Source organism: Hyperolius riggenbachi, chromosome 7 (genome assembly GCF_040937935.1).
Source record: "Hyperolius riggenbachi isolate aHypRig1 chromosome 7, aHypRig1.pri, whole genome shotgun sequence".
Taxonomy (NCBI): domain Eukaryota; kingdom Metazoa; phylum Chordata; class Amphibia; order Anura; family Hyperoliidae; genus Hyperolius; species Hyperolius riggenbachi.
In genome coordinates this window covers 251,506,079-251,524,478 of record NC_090652.1, presented here as the reverse complement: position 1 = coordinate 251,524,478, position 18,400 = coordinate 251,506,079, and the positions used below count along the sequence as shown (strand labels likewise).

The following is an 18,400-nucleotide window of genomic DNA, read 5'->3' as shown; positions in this document are numbered from 1 at the left end:
CTTTATTTCCAAATAAAATATTGTCGCCATACATTGTGATAGGGACATAATTTTAATGGTGAAATACCCGGGGCATATGGGCAAATACAATACGTGAGTTTTAATTATGGAGGCATGTATTATTTTAAAACTATAATGGCTGAAAACTGAGAAATAATGAATTTTTTCCATTTTTTTCTTATTCTTCCTGTTAAAATGCATTTACAGTAAAGTGGCTCTTAGCAAAATATACCACCCACAGAAAGCCTAATTGGTGGCGGAAAAAACAAGATATAGATCAATTAATTGTGATGAGTAGTGATAAAGTTATTGGCAAATGAATGGGGGGTGAAAGTTGCTCGGATGTAAAAAAATTTCAACCCTTCGGGCTTAAGTGGTTAAACCATAGTAAATCAAAAATCAAACTGTACCTTGCAGGCATGTACTGTATACTTCGTATTGGTTTGCTGATATGACTCATCAGTCATTCAGTTACAGTCAATACGAACTTATAACAAATATAAATTTAACTTTCGTATGAAAAATTTAGGAACTGCCTTTTTTTAAAGCTAAATAAAAAGACATATCAAAAAGAATATTAACCGAGATTTTTGATGGTTATTAATTATTTTAATTACTAATTTTGTTTACATTTGTAATGTTTTATTAGATGGAAGTTATATATGAAATAAGAATGTCAAATATTTCCCTACTGTGTGCAGCAAGTGGTGCAATCCTTCACTAAGCAGTTGAACCACAACATCTTGCTTCTATGCCACTAATATAACCATTGTAATAAAGTCCCCAGACTTGCTTACCTGACTTGGCAGGGTGGGTTGAGAAGGAACATTTCTGTTAAACAAAAGTCTTTAAAGAGTGGCAGTGTAGTGTTCAGAGAGAGACTGGACACTGCATTCTGGAAGATTGCGCCCTCTGCTGTAAGTATAAAGAAAATGTAAAACATTCATATTCAATATAACATATTAACTTACATACAAATAATAACAATATTTAAATGATGTTTTAATCACACTTTTAATTCAATTTTAAGATACAACAAAATAAGTAAAAATGTCCTTTAAGCTAAAACTCTCTGGTGTGAAGTTTGTCTAGCTTATTGATCCCAAGCTTAGAATTCTCCAAGGTAAACTATCTCTGCTTTCTTCCATTCTCAGGAGTTGCCAGAGCGGTGGAAAAACCTGAAGAAGCTCGCCTTCATAGTAAAGCATGAGGTGTCTCCTCTGCAGGCAAATGAAGTCTCCGTTATCAGGAGGAAATGTGTCCTTTTTGAGGTGAGATCGCTTCTGTGCTCTGAAGCAAATGATTTTTTCTCCTTTTGTTCCGATAACAAGCTGGAGCCAAGCTTCACTGAACTGAGAAATTGTAAACTCTTGGAAAAAAAAAAGCTTGTCTAAAGATAACAATTCAATGTTTCTTGGTAATGCACTCTGGATGGATCTGATAATTTAAAGCCCACTTCAGTAAAATGCTGGTGAAGCCCTGTGTGTCTTTTATCTTCAATTATGTCTAATCTCTTTCCAATTCAAACACTGCATAACTCTCGTCAGATCAAAATATAGATTTTAAATGTTGTCGTTGTGCCTGTGTGTGCATTGCTTGGGAGATAGGCACGATTTAAATATAATTAGTTTCCTTTTTTTGTGTGTGTTCAGGTAAAATAGATTTATGCAATTTACAAGATGTGTTCATACAAAAAGAAAAAGAAATCTAATATCATATGATGGATCCTGTCAGCGAATCCGAGTTTCATTTTATTTTCTACAGGTTAAACAGCATGAATTTAGAAATCGATTTAAAAATGAGATTATCTTTAAATTTGATGCAGAAGACCCGTACAGACATTTGGATAAGGTAAAGCATCATTTTGTTTTAATTTTATTACAATATAAGTCAGGAAATCTATGAGATTCCTGTCTTTACAAGTGATGTCACAGATATCAATATTACTTACAGGGAGTTTATAGAGTTTACAGCCTGTTTGTTTTTTTTGTGCATTTTTTTTTCATAAAACTATATAAATATTTTTGTTATAATTTTTGCTAAGTAGCTCCACCTGCTGCTTAGACTGGTGATAATTTTGTGAGCAGGAAAGCATCTTGCTTTGCCTTTGCAGTAAATACATTTCTAACAACACAAAATAGAAATCTACTTAATTGGTGACTGATAATCAAAAACCAATGTAAATATTTACCCCTTCAGGATAACTATATATGTATTGTAATGATATCATCAAACATAATAGAGTTGATTTACCTTGTCTGTTATGGAATGCCAAATGCCTGCTGTGTGAGTTAGCTGGGCAAAATGAAAAGTGTGTTTGCAGATCAGCTGTGACAGATTGCCCAGCAAGCTCATGGTGAACCAGAACTCATAGGAGTGTGTAAGGGGCTACAATGGACCAAAAAGCCCTCTTACTAAAATTCCAATGGAAAACAAAAGTTTGCTTTCTTAAAACAGAAAACATTTGCAACAATTCAGGTTGGAGTAAGCTCCCAGATGGCTCCCAGTGCATCACTGCTGAAATATGCAAATTATCCATTGTTGTCCCTGGAAGCTAGCCATACCTCCAGATCCGCTGGAATGCAATGTGTCAGCTTGTTAATATTACAGAGCCACAATAATCCAACATGCTTGTAGACTGTTTCGGATTGGTTGAACAAGCTCACTCCAACCTGAATTATCGCAAATACTTTCTGTTTTAAGAAATCAAACTTTTGTTTTCCATAACAGTTTAGATCCATTGTAGCCCCTTACACACTCCTAGGAGTTCAAGTTCGCCATGAGCTTGCTTGGCAATCTGTAACTCTAGGTGTTTTAAGTCCTACCCCATACAGCCACATTAATCCATGCCATGCACTGATGAGGATCAATCAATCAGAAACAGTCTATATGCATGTTGGATTATTGTGGCTCTGTAGTATTAACAAGCTGACACATCACTGCATTCCAGCTGTTCTGGAGGTGTGGCTAGCTTGCAGGGATAACAATGTGTGATTTGCATATTTCAGCAGCGATGTACTGGGAGACATCTCGAGCTCACTCCAACCTGAATTATTGCAGATGAGCTGTGAGGTCTAGTGCACACCAAAAACCGCTAGCAAATCTGCAAAATGCTAGCAGATTTTGAAACGCTTTTTCTTATTTTTCTGCAGCATTTCAGCTAGCGTTTTGCAGTTTTGTGTAGCGGTTTTGGTATAGTAGATTTCATGTATTGTTACAGTAAAGCTGTTACTGAAAAGCTACTGTAACAAAAAACGCCTGGCAAACCGCTCTGAAGTGCCGTTTTTCAGAGCGGTTTGCGTTTTTCCTATACTTAACATTGAGGCAGAAACGCATCCGCAATCCAAAATCTGCAGCAGCCCGGGAGTATGCGTATCTGCAAAACGCCTCCCGCTCTGGTGTGCACCAGCCCATTGAAATACATTACCCTAGCAGATCCGCACCCGCAAGCGGATCGCAAACTGCAGCCGAACCTCTCTGGTGTGCACTAGGCCTGAGACTGGTTTCAATTAAACAAATTTTGGAAGTCTGGCAAATCTCAAGGGGTGTAGATATATTGTACTAAAACCAGGAACTGGTTAATTTGTAAAATGTCTTGAACACCGATAAATGTTTTGTCAATTTTTCAGTAATAGTTTTGTTGGCCTTTAAAACCTGTTGTTTTCTCTGCAATTATCTTGTTTTTACTTCACAACAATAAAACAAGAACTTTCTTTTGCTTACAAATCTTGCACGGTAAACCAGCAGGTAAAAGTTGTAGTAGTAATGTTTAATATTTTCCTGTGCCATTACATCTATTAAATGAAATAAAGTGGGAAAAACTGATATACATTCGCTGCAAAGAAAAAAAATATGTTTTAAATAAAATGTATTAGTTCATAAAATAAGTTTTCCAGAAAAATAAAAAAGAAAGAAATATTACATTTGAATATTTCATGTATTCTATGTAGACTCCATAGGACGGGTCAAAGGGTTCAGTTTTGGTTCATTGCCTTGAGAGACAGTATTGTGTGCTGAGGTTGAATTGATTAACTTGGCTGAGAGATGTGACTACATACGGTAACTCACAGTACTATGTAACTCACAGTGTACAGTGTAATTTTATCTCAGCGGTACAGCAGTAAAACAATCAGAGGTCTCAGAACTTGGTTCCAGTTTCTACGTTTGTTAAATAATTAAATACTGTTTGAATCTTTTGTAAGGCATTGCTGACTTAGAGGTTAGATCTTGTGTGTTCCCTTTGATAAAGGATTTATATGGGCTTCAGATAACAGTTCGTCATAACTCAAGTGTTATCTTCAGTATGCACAGTAATCCTAGTACAAAAATGTGTCAAAACAGGTGGCTGTAGCACTGGTTATGCAGGGCAGTGGCATACAGCAAATGCATGTTTACAGGAATATGTGGCTTGTTAACCACCCTGGCGTTCTATTAAGATCGCCAGGGCAGCTGCATGAGGGTTTTTTTTAAATAAAGCCCACTAGATGGCGCTCCGGAGGCGTTCTTCTGATCGCCTCCGGCGGCCAAAAGTAACACGGAAGGCCGCAATGAGCGGCCTTCCGTGTTTTGTTTACTTCGTCGCCATGGCGATGAGCGGAGTGACGTCATGGACGTCAGCCGACGTCCTGACGTCTGCCGCCTCCGATCCAGCCCTTAGCGCTGGCCGGAACTATTTGTTCCGGCTGCGCAGGGCTCAGGCGGCTGGGGGGACCCTCTTTCGCCGCTGCTCGCGATCGGGCAGCACACGCGGCTGGCAAAGTGCCGGCTGCGTGTGCTGCTCTTTATTTGATCAAAATCGGCCCAGCAGGGCCTGAGCGGCACCCTCTGGCGGTAATGGACGAGCTGAGCTCGTCCATACCGCTAAGGTGGTTAAAGCGGATCCGAGATGAAAAACTAACTATAACAAGTAACTTGTCTATATATCTTATCTAAAGTTTAGATAGTTTACACAGCATTTCTAGCTGCAAACAGCTTCAAACATTTATGATTATTTATTCCTGTGATACAATGAGGGCAGCCATGTGCTGTTTGTCACATTGTCACAGGCTGAGGGCTGGAAATGCTATCAGCTTGCCTGTGTGTAAATTCAGTCCCCTCTCCTCCTCCCTCCTCCTTTCTGCCTCTGAAATCAATGACTAGTAACCTCCTCCTCCTCCTGCCCAGACTGAGCTCCCATATGCTATTTGCTACAGTGCCAAGGCACAAAAGGAGCTGTGGGCAAGGCTTGTTTTGTTTATAGGGAATTATGGTATTAAAACAAAAAAAGTATTTGGCTTGAGGAATGCCCTATAAACTACTGTATATGAAAGGAACACAATTATGCAATGAGTAAAAGTTTATCTCAGATCCACTTTAATACCAAATGTAACATTTAAGTGCTCAGTGTATATGTGAGAGCATTTAGTATACAGGTAAGCACCAGAGAACCATACTATGCATCCATGGTTTAGCGCGTCTCGACTGGGCATGTGCGAGTATGGTCCGCACATGATCAGTAGAACAAAGCGCTCTTTCACAGAGAAGAAAAACACCACCCAAGTGGCTTTGTTTTTCTGGGCATGCACAATCCATACTCACTGTACAGCTCTGGCTGTTGGTTACCTAATCATCAGCACTCAAATGGTACACCTGCCAATAAAGCCAATGGAAGGGTTAGTGATTAAGGTTAGGTGCCATTTTGGGAGTGTTAGGGTATAGGATAGTGGCTCATTATATTTACAGAGGAACTATACCGGATATGGCTTAATGCATGTAAATACAGTATCACTTTATTAATTATTTAAAGTTTGTTTGCCATAAAATCATTCTTCACCTTGATTTACATCTCACAGGTGGTGATATCTTTACTGCTGACAAGGTGCATCACTATGGAATGTTTGATTGCTGTATGTCCTAAAGTGAGCAGAAACAGCACCTTGTCCAACAGAGAGCATTGGGAGGAGAAGGCATCTCAACATCATAGCCTAGGCAAAACATTAGTGGGAGGGTGGGGCTACATGCCAATATACAGCAATAAATAGATACAGGAAATTGTTTGTGATGCTGAAACCAGGGGAAATGAATGGTAAACTGGATGTAAGGGAACAAAGTATTTGATCCCCTGCTGATCTTGCTTATTTGCTCTCTGACCAAGAAATGACCAGTCAATTGTATAATTGTAATTGTAGGTTTATTGTAGCTGTGAGAGATAGAATAACAAGAAAAGAACCCTGAAAAAACAAGTATTTGATCCCCGATCAACTAGCAAGATTTCTGGCTGCAAGGTGTCTACACTGACTGTATGCAGGTAACAAGCTGAGATTAGGAACACTGTCTGTAAGGGAAAGGCTCCTAATCCCATTTTGTTGTCAAAGTAAAAAAGGAGAGGTTTAAGAAGAAGCACATGAAGGTCCTCCAGACCTTAATCCAATAGAAAATCTGTGAAGGGAAGATTTAAATTGCCAAATGTCAACCTTACTGACTTGGATAGCTTCTGCAAAGAGGAGTGGGACAAAAATCACTCCTGAGGTGTGTGCAAATCTGGTGGCCAACTACATGAAACGTTAGACCTCTGTGATTGCCAGCAAGGGTTTGCCACCAAGTAATAAGTCATCTTTAGAGAGGAGATCAAATACTTATTTCACTCAATACAGTGCACAACACGCTGAAACTTTGGGGCACGGAGTCTTTGAGGGTTCTATTCTTGTTATTTTGTCTCTAACAGCTACAATAAACCTACAATTACAATTATGGACTGGTCATTTCTTGGTCAGAGGGCAAACTAGAAAAATTAACGGGGGATCAAATACTTATTTCCCTCACTGTACACTCTACTATGTGTTGTTATGATGCCTCTTTAACTATTGAGGTTAGAAAATTCAATTTTCTAATTCAATTCACTTTTCCTCCTGAGTTTTCCCTTAAGAGATATATTTTCATCTTCTCTTTAAAATAACTTTTCAGCACTTTGCAATTAAAACAAGTACCAAAAAGTAGGTGAAAAAGTACCAACAACATTATTTTGAGTATTTTCTTGCCTGCTGGTGGTTTAAAAGGCATTTTATTGACGAGGTGTGAAAACATCACCTAGGAGAAAACTCAAAACAAAAAGTGAATTGTATATTAATTGTTATTATTATTTTTTATTGTATTTATATAGTGCCAACATATTACGCAGCACTGTACAATATGTAAGATTACAGACAATGGTAACGGGTGACCGACAACGCTATACAGGTAATAAGCAATAAGGTACACAACACAATACAGGTAATAATACAATGCCAGATCATACACTAGAGTGGTAGTCCCACTAATACAAATTTACATTATTCTAGGTAGAATGCACAATCAGGTAGAATACACAAGGAGAGAGGGCCCTGCCAAAGGCTTACAATCTAGAGCATGCATGTCAAACTCCAGCCCATAGGCCAAATCTGGCCCTCAGAGCCATTACATTTGCCCTCCAAGTGCTTTCCCCACTTTGCATTATGTTTGGCCCGCTCTAGACCACCAGGGAAGCTATACTGGCGGTGAAGCTCTAGAACTCCAGGGAAGCCATACGGGAGAAATGGGGGAAGCACTAAACACTAGGGACTGTATACGGGAGAGTGGGAGCCCCTAGGCACCAGGGAATTGTATAGAGTGGGGGGGGGGGGGGGGCAGTAGACACTAGGGAACTTTATAAGGGAGGGAGGTGGCCACTAGACATTGAGGTTGGCCTGTGACTAGGTCCTAATGTTCAATTTCGGCTCACTTTGAATTTGCGTTTTACTCCCCTGATCTACAGGGAGAGGGTGGTGACATGAAAGGAGGTGGGCTGCATCGAGAGGTTCTCGGCAAAGAGACTTGGGGCAGCATTGAGGTGAGGTAGGCCTCCTTGAAGAGGGGCCATATAGACCAGTGTGACTGATTGCTAATCCAGCAAGCAGTGTCGGTCGCAAGCCCAAGCAGTGTCAGCTGTGCAAGCCAAAACTCACCAGAAATAATCATGATTGAGTTTAAACAAGCTCACTGCATTTCTTTCAGCAGTGTCATCAATAAGTACCCTGTATATTTTATTTTCTCTGAAGCTAGCTCTGTTCGTTTTGGAACTGTCAATCAAGCATTCGAGCGAATCAGTCTATAGTGACAGGTTTACTATAAATGGCGATCCATGAATGGATCTCCTAGAACAGAACCATATCATTTTTGTTATTCACCTCCACTAATATATCCTTTATTTTACCTGGATCCCTGACAGAAAGTAAAAAAGAAACTGATGTAAAATGATGGATTTCTTTGCCCAAAAAAACAGACTGTCGGAGATTAGAATGCAGGGAAATGTGTGTGCACAATACTGCAGTAGAGTATTTTTTTTTCAATTCTCTTGAACTGACAGACTGAAAAAAATCATGTTGTGTACAATACGAGGAAAGTGAGATATGAATTACTTCCACTCATCCTGAACCTGTCCATGAAATTCTCAGCCGGAGTTTGACAGTATTGTAGCTGTTCACGTTAAGAAGGACTTTAGCTACCCTCGGCATGATTCATCCCCTGAAAATACACTATGTGCACTTTTCAGGACTTAGTCGAGTGTAACAGCAGATAAGTCACTCTTCTTGGAAATGTCACAACTAAGATGCAGCCTAATGACTGTATTCTTGTCTTCAGACCCACAGAAATATCTCCAGGTTGGAGGATGAGATGAGAAAACTGCAGGAAACAGCAGAACTCTTTGAAGTGAGCGTCCCTGAGTACAAACAGCTTCGCCAGTGTCGTGCTGCCATCATCTTACTGAAGTCAGTGTGGGATATGGTGGGATTTGTACGGGTAAGGCACAAAGACAATGCTTTTTTTTTTTTCTCTCTGGCTGCGGTGACCATGTGAAATGATTTACAGCAAGCTTATTGTTGAAATTCTTTCTAGATTCAGTAGAACAGGTCAGCTTTACCAGGTCACATTATTAGATGTATAAAAAAAGGTGCCCCTTTTTTTGCCGGGGAAGAAACCTATGCTAATAACATGTCTATGGTGGCACCAAGGTCAGGCGCAGTGCGGGGCAGAGCGTGCACTGAAATGAGTTGCTTTGCTGTGGATATACATGTTACCTTTATGTCACACGTTAGTCCAGGTACCCTTTAAAGAGAGTCTGAAGCCTTAAAAAATTAATGCCACTAGCTGAAACGCCGCATTTCTGCGGCTGAATGATGCCTCTTTACCCCCAAATCCCAGGGCAAAAATCCATGTCTTTCCAAGTTGTGGATTTTGCTGCCCGAGGAAGCAGAGCTTTCCACTGTAGCTCTGCCTCCATTCGCATCAATCTGCACGTGGATCTCCGCCTCTCCCCGCCCCTCTCAGTGAAAAAAGACTGAGAGGAGCGGGGAGAGGCAGCGATCGGAACAGATTGACGCATCTGGAGGCAGAGCTACAGCGGAAAGCTCTGCCTCTTACAGGAAGGGATCCCCGGATTTTGCCCCGGGATTTGGGGGGCAGAGAGGAATCGTTCAGCTGCGGGAATGCAGCGTTTCAGCTAGTGGCATAATACTAAAGAGGAATTGTAAGTAAAAATAGATATTTTTTAAGGCTTCAGACTCTCTTTAAGCTATATAAAATATGAACACAGTGGTGTAGCCATGGGCCCAAGTGTAACATTTTTTTATCAACTGGAGTCCCACCAGCAGTACACATCCTTTAACCCACCACTTACTCCTATCAGTTAATGAATGTTTACCAGAGTAAAAAACACACATAGCAGTACTTAATGCCAACGTAACACAAGTGAAGAGCCAGCCTTATGGGTGACTCAGGTCTCTATCTATTCTAGACCCTCTAGAGCAGGGGTCTCAAACTCAATTTACCTGGGGGGCCGCAGGAGGCAAAGTCAGGATGAGGCTGGGCCGCATAAGGGATTTCACAATCGCGGCGCATCGCCGCCTCTGCCCGCCCCTCTCACTCTTCCTTCACAGAGAGGGGCGGGAAGAGGCGGCGATCCATGTGGCGATTGACGTCAGCAGGGGCAGAGCTGAAAGCTCTGCCCCTTCCAGGAAATGCCGGCAGATTGCCCCCCGGGCGATTTGGGGGTTCTGCAGCCCTCGTTTAGCGGCGGGGATGCGGCGGATTACTTGGGAGCACTTAAGCGAACTATAAGGAAGCTTTTGCCGGCGAGGGCCACAAAATATTGTATCGAGGGCCACAAATGGCCCGCGGGCCGCGAGTTTGAGACCCCTGCTCTAGAGCCTAGGTTCTCAACGTGTGGTACGTGTACCCAAGGGGGTACTTCTAATGGTTCCAGGGGCTACTCGAGCTTGATTGATTTACCAAGAATAACACATTTATTGAATGATAAATCTTATTTAAACAACACCAAATTAGTGTTCAGCTAATTAAAAACAATAGTAAATACTTGGAAACTGTTTACAACCAATTATTATGTACTACAATTAAATATATATTTGAAAAGGGGTACTTGTGATAATGTTTACTTTGCTAGGGGGTACTTGGTGAGTACAGGGTTTTAAAAGGGGTACATACCATACCAATAAAATGTTGAGAAACACTGCTCTAGAGTATGGGGCCTGGTAGCAGTCACGACCTCTGCAACCACTAGTCCAATGATTTCATTAATTACCTTTTAGTGTAAAATAAACCTGTGGCCTTTAACAGTCCCCTTACACTGAACCAAACTCTCTCAGACCTGACATTTAAAGTATGTGAGGCTGTATTCCACTCACAAGTGCACTGCATGGGATTTGTCATTTAAAATAAATAACTGCCAAACATCATTATTTGAATATGATGAGGGATCCATTTTGATGTGATTATATTTTTTCCTTGCTGTCAAAGAATGTGGTTATCTTGTCCGTGACCTACAAGCAGGTCATTGCATTAGCTCATGTCAGAGCTGCAACAATTAATAAGCGACATAGAAGAGGCTTGGCTAAATTAGTTGACATCAACATGCTCAGGCTAATTGAACACTGACGTTGATAAGTTTGGCTATTTGCTTTTTATCATTACTATAATTGCAGAGTCATTACGTTGGCTGAAACTGCATTGCCAGCAAGAATTGTATTTCATTTTATATGCGGTGAGGCCCAATCAAACACAGCCGTAAAGTCAAAATAGTAACTGTTTTCGTTGGTTGCTATATTGAATTAATTTCCCTTTCCTTCTTTAAATACTTGTTACTATTTATTAAATTATTTTATTGACTTAACACAATTATTTCCACAGAGCTGCACTGAGTCATATATTGAAGTGGGATTATACTCCCAATACTAAAATTTCAGTAACAATAACAGTAACAGTCTTAATCACATAAAATATCATTTGAATGCATTCCCACACATTCTCTGTGTGTTTAAAAACCTTTATTTCCACTGCAGAGAGCAGGAGAAGCTTGCTTATTTCTGGTCATCAGCAAATGTAATAATTGCCACCTGAAGTTCTCCGCATGTGTCTTCACTCTGTCCCCCTCCCTCTGCTGAAGTGACTCAGCTGTTTCCGGGGCAATTTGTCTGTTCGGCAGAGGGAGGGGGCAGAGAGTAGACACATTCCTCAGAGAGCTTCAGCTGACAACGATCACATTTGCAGATGACAAAAGATAAGCAAGCTTCTTCTGTTCTCTGCAGTGAAAATAAAAGTATGTGCACATAGGAAATGTATAGGAATGCTTTCAAATGTTCTTTTATGTAACAAGAAGCAGTTACTTAATTTTGGGAGTATAATCCCACTTTAAGGCCCGGCTCACATTTGCCTTTTTTTCCGTAATGTAACCGGAATGTATACTGTACAAACGGAATGGATGTGAATGGATCCAATGTTAACCTATGGATCCATATACATGCGTCCGTTGGTACGGATACGTTCTGTACGTGCTGGCCCCAGGATCCCAAAAATGCAGCAGGCCCTAATTTTCCGGGCCGTTCTGCCTAACAGAACGGATCCGGACAAAAATACTGCAGCATTGGGGGGCAATGGGAATCGGAACAGTTCTTCACACTAGTGAAGAAACTGACCGTTCCCCGGGGGATGGGGGCATGGGCCGACGTGATCCTGAGCGACGGGAGGGTGAGGGGAGGGTGCAGCAGCCGGGCGGGTGTGCTAGGGAGGCTTAATACATCTTCATAGGCAGCCGGCAGTAGAGGCTTCCGCCTTCTTCCGCGTCATTGTGACTACATGACGCGTCATGTGAATAATCAACAACAAGAGAAAGCGTCCATGACACTACAATTCATTAGATAACCAACTCCATAGTAATCATTCGAAATACTTTATTAAGGGTAACAAAAAAATCTATAAAATCAATTAAAATAGAACAGTGGTAGGTCTATACGTAAGTTCCACTGGTACCTACTGTTCCACTGTTCCACTGTTCTATTTTAATTGATTTTACAGATTTTTTGTTACCCTTAATAAAGTATTTCGAATGATTACTATGGAGTTGGTTATCTAATGAATTGTAGTGTCATGGACGCTTTCTCTTGTTGTTGATTATGTGCGTTTTTGTCCAGAGACATGGATATAGATATGTTTAGTATTTTATTTGTACTCTGTATTGCTTTGGTTGCGTCATGTGAATAGTCACATGACACACTGTGTAGTCACAGTGGAAGAAGAGGAAGCCTCTACCGCTGGCTGCCTATGAAGATAAGGTATGTATTGACGAGTGAAAACGGATCCGATCAATCATTGATCAGATCCGTTTTCACTAATGTGTACAGGGCCACGGATGAGCCATCTGGATCCGGTGAGCGGATCCGGTGAAGCGGAGACCGGATCCGCTCACCGGATCCGTTTGACTGAAAACGCAAATGTGAACTGGGCCTAAAGTGGAACTGAAAATTCACTAAAAACAAAGAGTTTCACTTACCTGGGGCTTCTGTCAGCCCCTTGCAGCACGTATGAGAGGAATCAGTGCGGGAGACTTGGGCGCAGGATACAGCCGGTATATGGCTGATCCTGCTGCTGCACAAGTCCCAGCCGTGTTAAATACTATTCCCCCTCCAGGCCGCCATGGATGGTGGGGAATGAAATAATTTCGGCTTCCAGCAATTGCTGGAAGCCGAATTATTGTGTTTTAAAAGTAACTTCAGCTCCGTCTTCTGACGGCGCCGAAGTTACTCCCTGTGCGTCCAAGTCTCCTGCGCTGGATGCACTGTGTTTGCTTGCAGCCGCCCTGTCCCACGCCGGTCCTCAACGTTCCTCCGTTCTCCTGACGTGGTTCAGTTTCGTTACCATCAACTTATAAGTCGGCCTGCGAAGCCCTGGCCACGTGTATCCTTCTTCGAAACTCTTTGTTTTAAACAAATCTTCAGTTCCACTTTAACAGAGATGACGAGTAATACAAATAAATGCATTTTTCACCACTGCACAAATATTTTGATGTATAGCTTTTTTTGCAGAAGATGAGCAACAAAGATAAGTGTATGAGGTTACATTCTAGAACAGTGTTTCTCAACATTATTTCCAAATGTGCCTATTTATAAAAAACAGAGTTTGCAAATTGCTCCTAGTATAGACAACATAATAACCCGTGGAGCATATACATTTATTAGAAATAATAATAATTGTATAAAAAAACTTTCTAAACATTGTTTTAATCTTGGTAACAAGTCAGGGGTCACCATTGAGTCCATGGAAAAATGGCAGTGTTTTTCCACTGACTAATCTGCATTGTTATTAATCTTTTCAATAAGGCAAGGGTCACACTTGAGTCAGTAGAAATCTCCATGGTTGGGCCACAGCCTGAGAGCAGCTGACTGTCGGGGATAGGGAATCGCATGTGATGTGCGAAAAAAGCAGCAGTGCAGGAAAAGGCACATTGCTACCGCTGCGCTGTGATTTTGAATTGGGAAGAATAGTGTGCGTTGCAGAAAACGCATGTGTGACCTGTGCCTAGGTAAACTATACTTCTACTGGTTTGTTTATCTATAACATATCTCAAAATGGGCCCAATCCATTTCTCCTAAGTTTGCTCCTAGGAGGTTGGGTTTTTTTTAACAGCAATTGAAAAATCACCAAAAAATAAGTATTTTCTTGCTTGCTGGTGGAAAATTGGATCTGGCCATTTGTATTATAATGAATTTACTGTAACAAGTCAAATTACCCCCCTGAACCCAACATATGTAACTACTAGGCTATACAGACGACAGGTTGAGAACACAGGTTCTAGAACTAGAAGTGGTAGGAATACTAGGTAAGCCAAAAAGTAGAGTATAGCTAGGGTTATAGTGAGCACTGTAGCAGCATGTGCAAGGAGGGAGCTAAAGTGGATCAGTGGCCCCTGAAGGGTAGCTAGAATCAGCATTCACTGCATTTCTCAACACTGATAACCTTGGTCATGTCGAAACCAATATGACCTAGCTGACACATACTCCCTAAACCAGGCAATAGACAGGCTAGTGTAACGCAGGTTTCCATGTTCCGATATAGATTTGCAGGCAGCCTCCATGTGAGTATCCGGCATATTTTATATTGCTGCGCTATTCGTCCTAATTTAAGGACACTAGAGTATTTGCAAATGTGCAGAACGAATCATGTTTACCCATGACAATTAGAGACAGTGATTTTTTTTCCCAGGCCTTTCGAGGGTGACCCAGAATTTTTTCCTACTGTTTTATGACCAGAGTATGCCATCTGCCTGTGGCTTCATATGGAGTTGTGCTCAGGTCTGCTAAATGCCCCATTTATTTATTGTAAGTTTGGGTTTAGAGACAAAAACTTACCTAAGCAGATGGAAGTCCCTGGACCCTCCTGCTGTTCGGTGTTCCCTTGTGCCATCGTAGGCCTCGGCTGCACCTGTGCAGTGCCACTAAGCCACCCAGGCAGGAGCGCCTCTGGCTACTGCACTGCGGGTAAAAAAATCAAATACCTAAGAAGAGACCTTCCTCCTCGTATGTAAGTATTTGATTTTGTACCCAAGTTTCGGCTTGCATACACTTAGAGATGTGTGTGTGGGCAATAAGACACTTCCGGCATCATCTTATCAGGGGGAAACAGTGTGATCAGACAGCACTATCTGTCCGACTCGTCCCATCTTACAGAACTCAACCAGTGGTGTTTCCACAGGCACTCAAAGACTTAAGGTCTTTCCTGGTTTGCTGGAAAATTAAAATCAAAGTAGTACAGAAAAAGGAAATATCTTTTTAAAAAGGTTCATAGAAAGAACACCATGGAGAGAAAAGTAATCTGCATAATGAAAGAAGCCAACAATCAGGGTAAAAAGCATAAAAGGAGAGACAAACAAGACCTGTGAAAAGTTCTGATTGATTGAAGGACTTACGAGGAAATATAAATGTATCAATAAGCCTAAATAATATTCATTTGTGTTACTTTTAATGCATTAACACAGCTTGATTTTAGGTAACCAGTAAGTGCAGTCTGTATCAGGGTACCTTTGTGCTTTTCCCTTAGACAAGCATTAAAGACTGGATGAAAACGCCATGGAAACAGATAAATGTTGAGCAAATGGATATGGAACTGAGAAGATTTGCAAAGGTAAAGAAATGTTCGCTAGTCGAAGCTGCTATATAAATGTAAGAGGATTTACAGTTATTCTTTGTTTTTCACTGAATTGAATTTAAAAAAAGTCTCAAAAGGTATTTCTCCTTAAAAAGAATGTCCACCTAAATCTTATAAATAAACCTTAAGTGTGTATAGATGGGTTGGATCATCTACTGATGTTAAAAGTGACACTGAAGCAACAAAAAAAAAATTATGATATGATTTGTAAGTGTAGTACGGATAACTAATAGTACATTAGTCTCATACTTTTATTTTTAGTTATATATGTTTTTTTTTATAACATTCCATCATTCTCTAATATATGCAGTTTACACACTACACTCAGCATTCTAAATGATTTCACAGAGCAGACTATTGAACTTTTGACCTGTCCTCTGTAGAAAAAACAAAATACAGTAAGAGACACTTGAGATAATAAGCTTCAGAAGATAGAGCTCTCTGTGACTCTGCTCACAGCTCTTTTGCATAGATAACAACTGGAGTTTCTTAACTCTTTCTGTACTGGAAACAATATGAGACTCATATCTCTGCTGCTAATGTTTTATTTCTTAGCTGTACTACACATACAAATCATTATATCATAAGTTTATTTTCACTTCAGATTCCCTTTAAGGTGCCAATTCACAAAAAGAATGGGATATTAGAGATTGTTACCTGAATATTTAAATTATATATATAAAAAAAAATCTTCTGCGCTTCTTTGAGATAGATGAGGAATATCACCTCCCTCATTTGTACACGGCGAGTTCCCTCTTGAGGGAGGAATGGACATAAGCCGGTACCTCTGGTCATACACGGGTCGGCTTATATGCGAGTATATATGGGTATATTATTTTTTTGTAGTTTGTATACTTCCTTGTTCTTCTTTATACTTTCATCTTCTGGATATGGAGGCTGCCATATTTTTTCCTTTTGAAACAATACCAGTTGCCTGACATCATGTTTATCTTTCATGCAACAAAAGGTATGGCCCTGCCTAGGAGAACTCACAGAGAAGCATGTGATCAGCTGATAGATTTGTAAGGCTCTGATTTGCTGTGATGCTTTCCTGGTTTAACACTTGATCTTGACCAGCAAATTAGAGCCTTATAAATCTATCAGCTGATCAAAATGATCACATGCTCCTCCATGAGTTCTCCTAGGCAGGACAATCCCAATGGATCAGTAGTGTCCGAATCACACATTTAAATTAAGCATGTGGAAAATGCAGCCAAACTTATGTCAAACATTTGATCTGCATCCTTCAGGCTCCAATAATATTATTCTGATATTCCTCCAAGACACTGAGCTCACAAATTCAATGAATCCTTCTTCCAGAGATGTCACTCGGAAAAAAGACAAAAAAATAGTTTTACGCTATGAGAGGCTCTTCAGTTGCTAGGTGACATGAGTAAGCTGCTCTTATGATGATCCATCTGCTGGAAGTTTGCTGCTGATGGAATAAAACAAACGCAGTTGCTGTCTTAAAATCTGGACGGCATGTTAAGAAGATGAGAGTCCACGTGTGTTGTTTTTGGGAAACCTGGATAAACTAAGGAGAGTTTGCACATGGTTGTGTTTGGAGGCTTTTATAGCTGTCTGTGATCTGGCAGCGACAGTATATGGTGAGGACCTGCAAGTCCCTGTATGTTGGTGGATACACACACGGATATTGCGTACAGCACTGGGTGTTGTGGAAAGAGGCTATATATTTAAAACAGTATTATGCTATGGTATTTTTTGTCTTTTTTCCGAGTGACATCTCTGGAAGAAGGATTCATTGAAGTTGTGAGCGCAGTGCAGGAATATCAGACTTTACATCTTATGCTTGATGACTGATGCTGTGATCCAAAGGACTTTTTAGCTAAGTAAAAGGACTGAAGTTATTCTATTTGGGGGTGCTAAATTGGGACACTATTTGAGTGAGTGCAAAGATACATTGGCCTCAATTCACTAAGCTTATCTCCTGTCTTTAATAACATTTCTATAGTTATCACCATGGTGACGAGGCATGTAGTATTCAGGAAACATTTTACCTCAGGCAAACCTTAAGTTAATTCTTCTGTCTTTAAGTTAACTCTTCAATCCTTAAAATAACTCCAGAATTCTAGCCAGGCTGTTAATTAACTGCATGTGAAAATTACTACAGAGGAGATAATTTAACTACAGAGGAGGTAATTTAACTACAGAGGAGGTAACTTAAGTAATGAAGAGATAAGATAACTCTCTCAGTGTGTGGAGGTACGTTTTCTCTTGCCTTATTATCTCCAGCATGATCTTAGTGCATTGAGGAAATTGTATTCTGGTATCCAATAATATTATTAATTATTATTATTTAGTATTTATATCGTGCTGACATCTTCCACAGCATTGTACCGAGTATATATTGTCTTGTCACTAACTGTCCCTCAGAGGGACTCACAATCTAATCCCTATTATTAGAGGCAGAGTATGAGCCAGTCCTAGCCATGTCCTAGCCAGGCAATGTGCATTGTTTAAAATGAAATAAATATGGCAGTCTTCATATCCATGTCAGGTCAGTTATCCTTCGGGCTGCTTTTACACTTGTGCAGTACGGTGATCCCATGGCATGGGAGCCTGCCATGGGATCACTACACCACACGAATCAGTATTTTAAATGGCTTTGTGGCTGAGTGTGCCGATAGATTCATATGCATAGGCCAGCCCCCATTCAGTGACGTATTCCCTAGTGAACAGGAGAGGAGGTCACCGAGATTTCCATTAGTCGGCGCATGCGTTCCACATCTCACTACGCTCCATCGTTTACACTTACTGTGTCGTTATAGACTTGCATTTCTGCATAATGCATGTGGTAGGTACGGATAATGCAGTAGTGCACAGTTAAATTTGCGTCAGGATTGCCGTGATTTGACTTTTTCCGTCGCACTTCGTCGCACTTCGTCGCATTAAC

At 40.6% G+C, this 18,400-nt stretch overlaps 1 protein-coding gene across 1 annotated transcript in view; it reads left to right on the top strand.

Moving 5' to 3' along the window:
* Positions 1–18,400, top strand: part of LOC137526159 (dynein beta chain, ciliary-like) — a 116,194-nt gene that overhangs the window by 54,487 nt on the left and 43,307 nt on the right. Inside the window, exons 9-12 of the mRNA XM_068247377.1 lie at positions 1,155–1,271; positions 1,765–1,851; positions 8,635–8,793; positions 15,379–15,462. Coding sequence (XP_068103478.1) covers positions 1,155–1,271; positions 1,765–1,851; positions 8,635–8,793; positions 15,379–15,462 — 447 coding nt within the window. The remainder of the gene's footprint in view (positions 1–1,154; positions 1,272–1,764; positions 1,852–8,634; positions 8,794–15,378; positions 15,463–18,400) is intronic.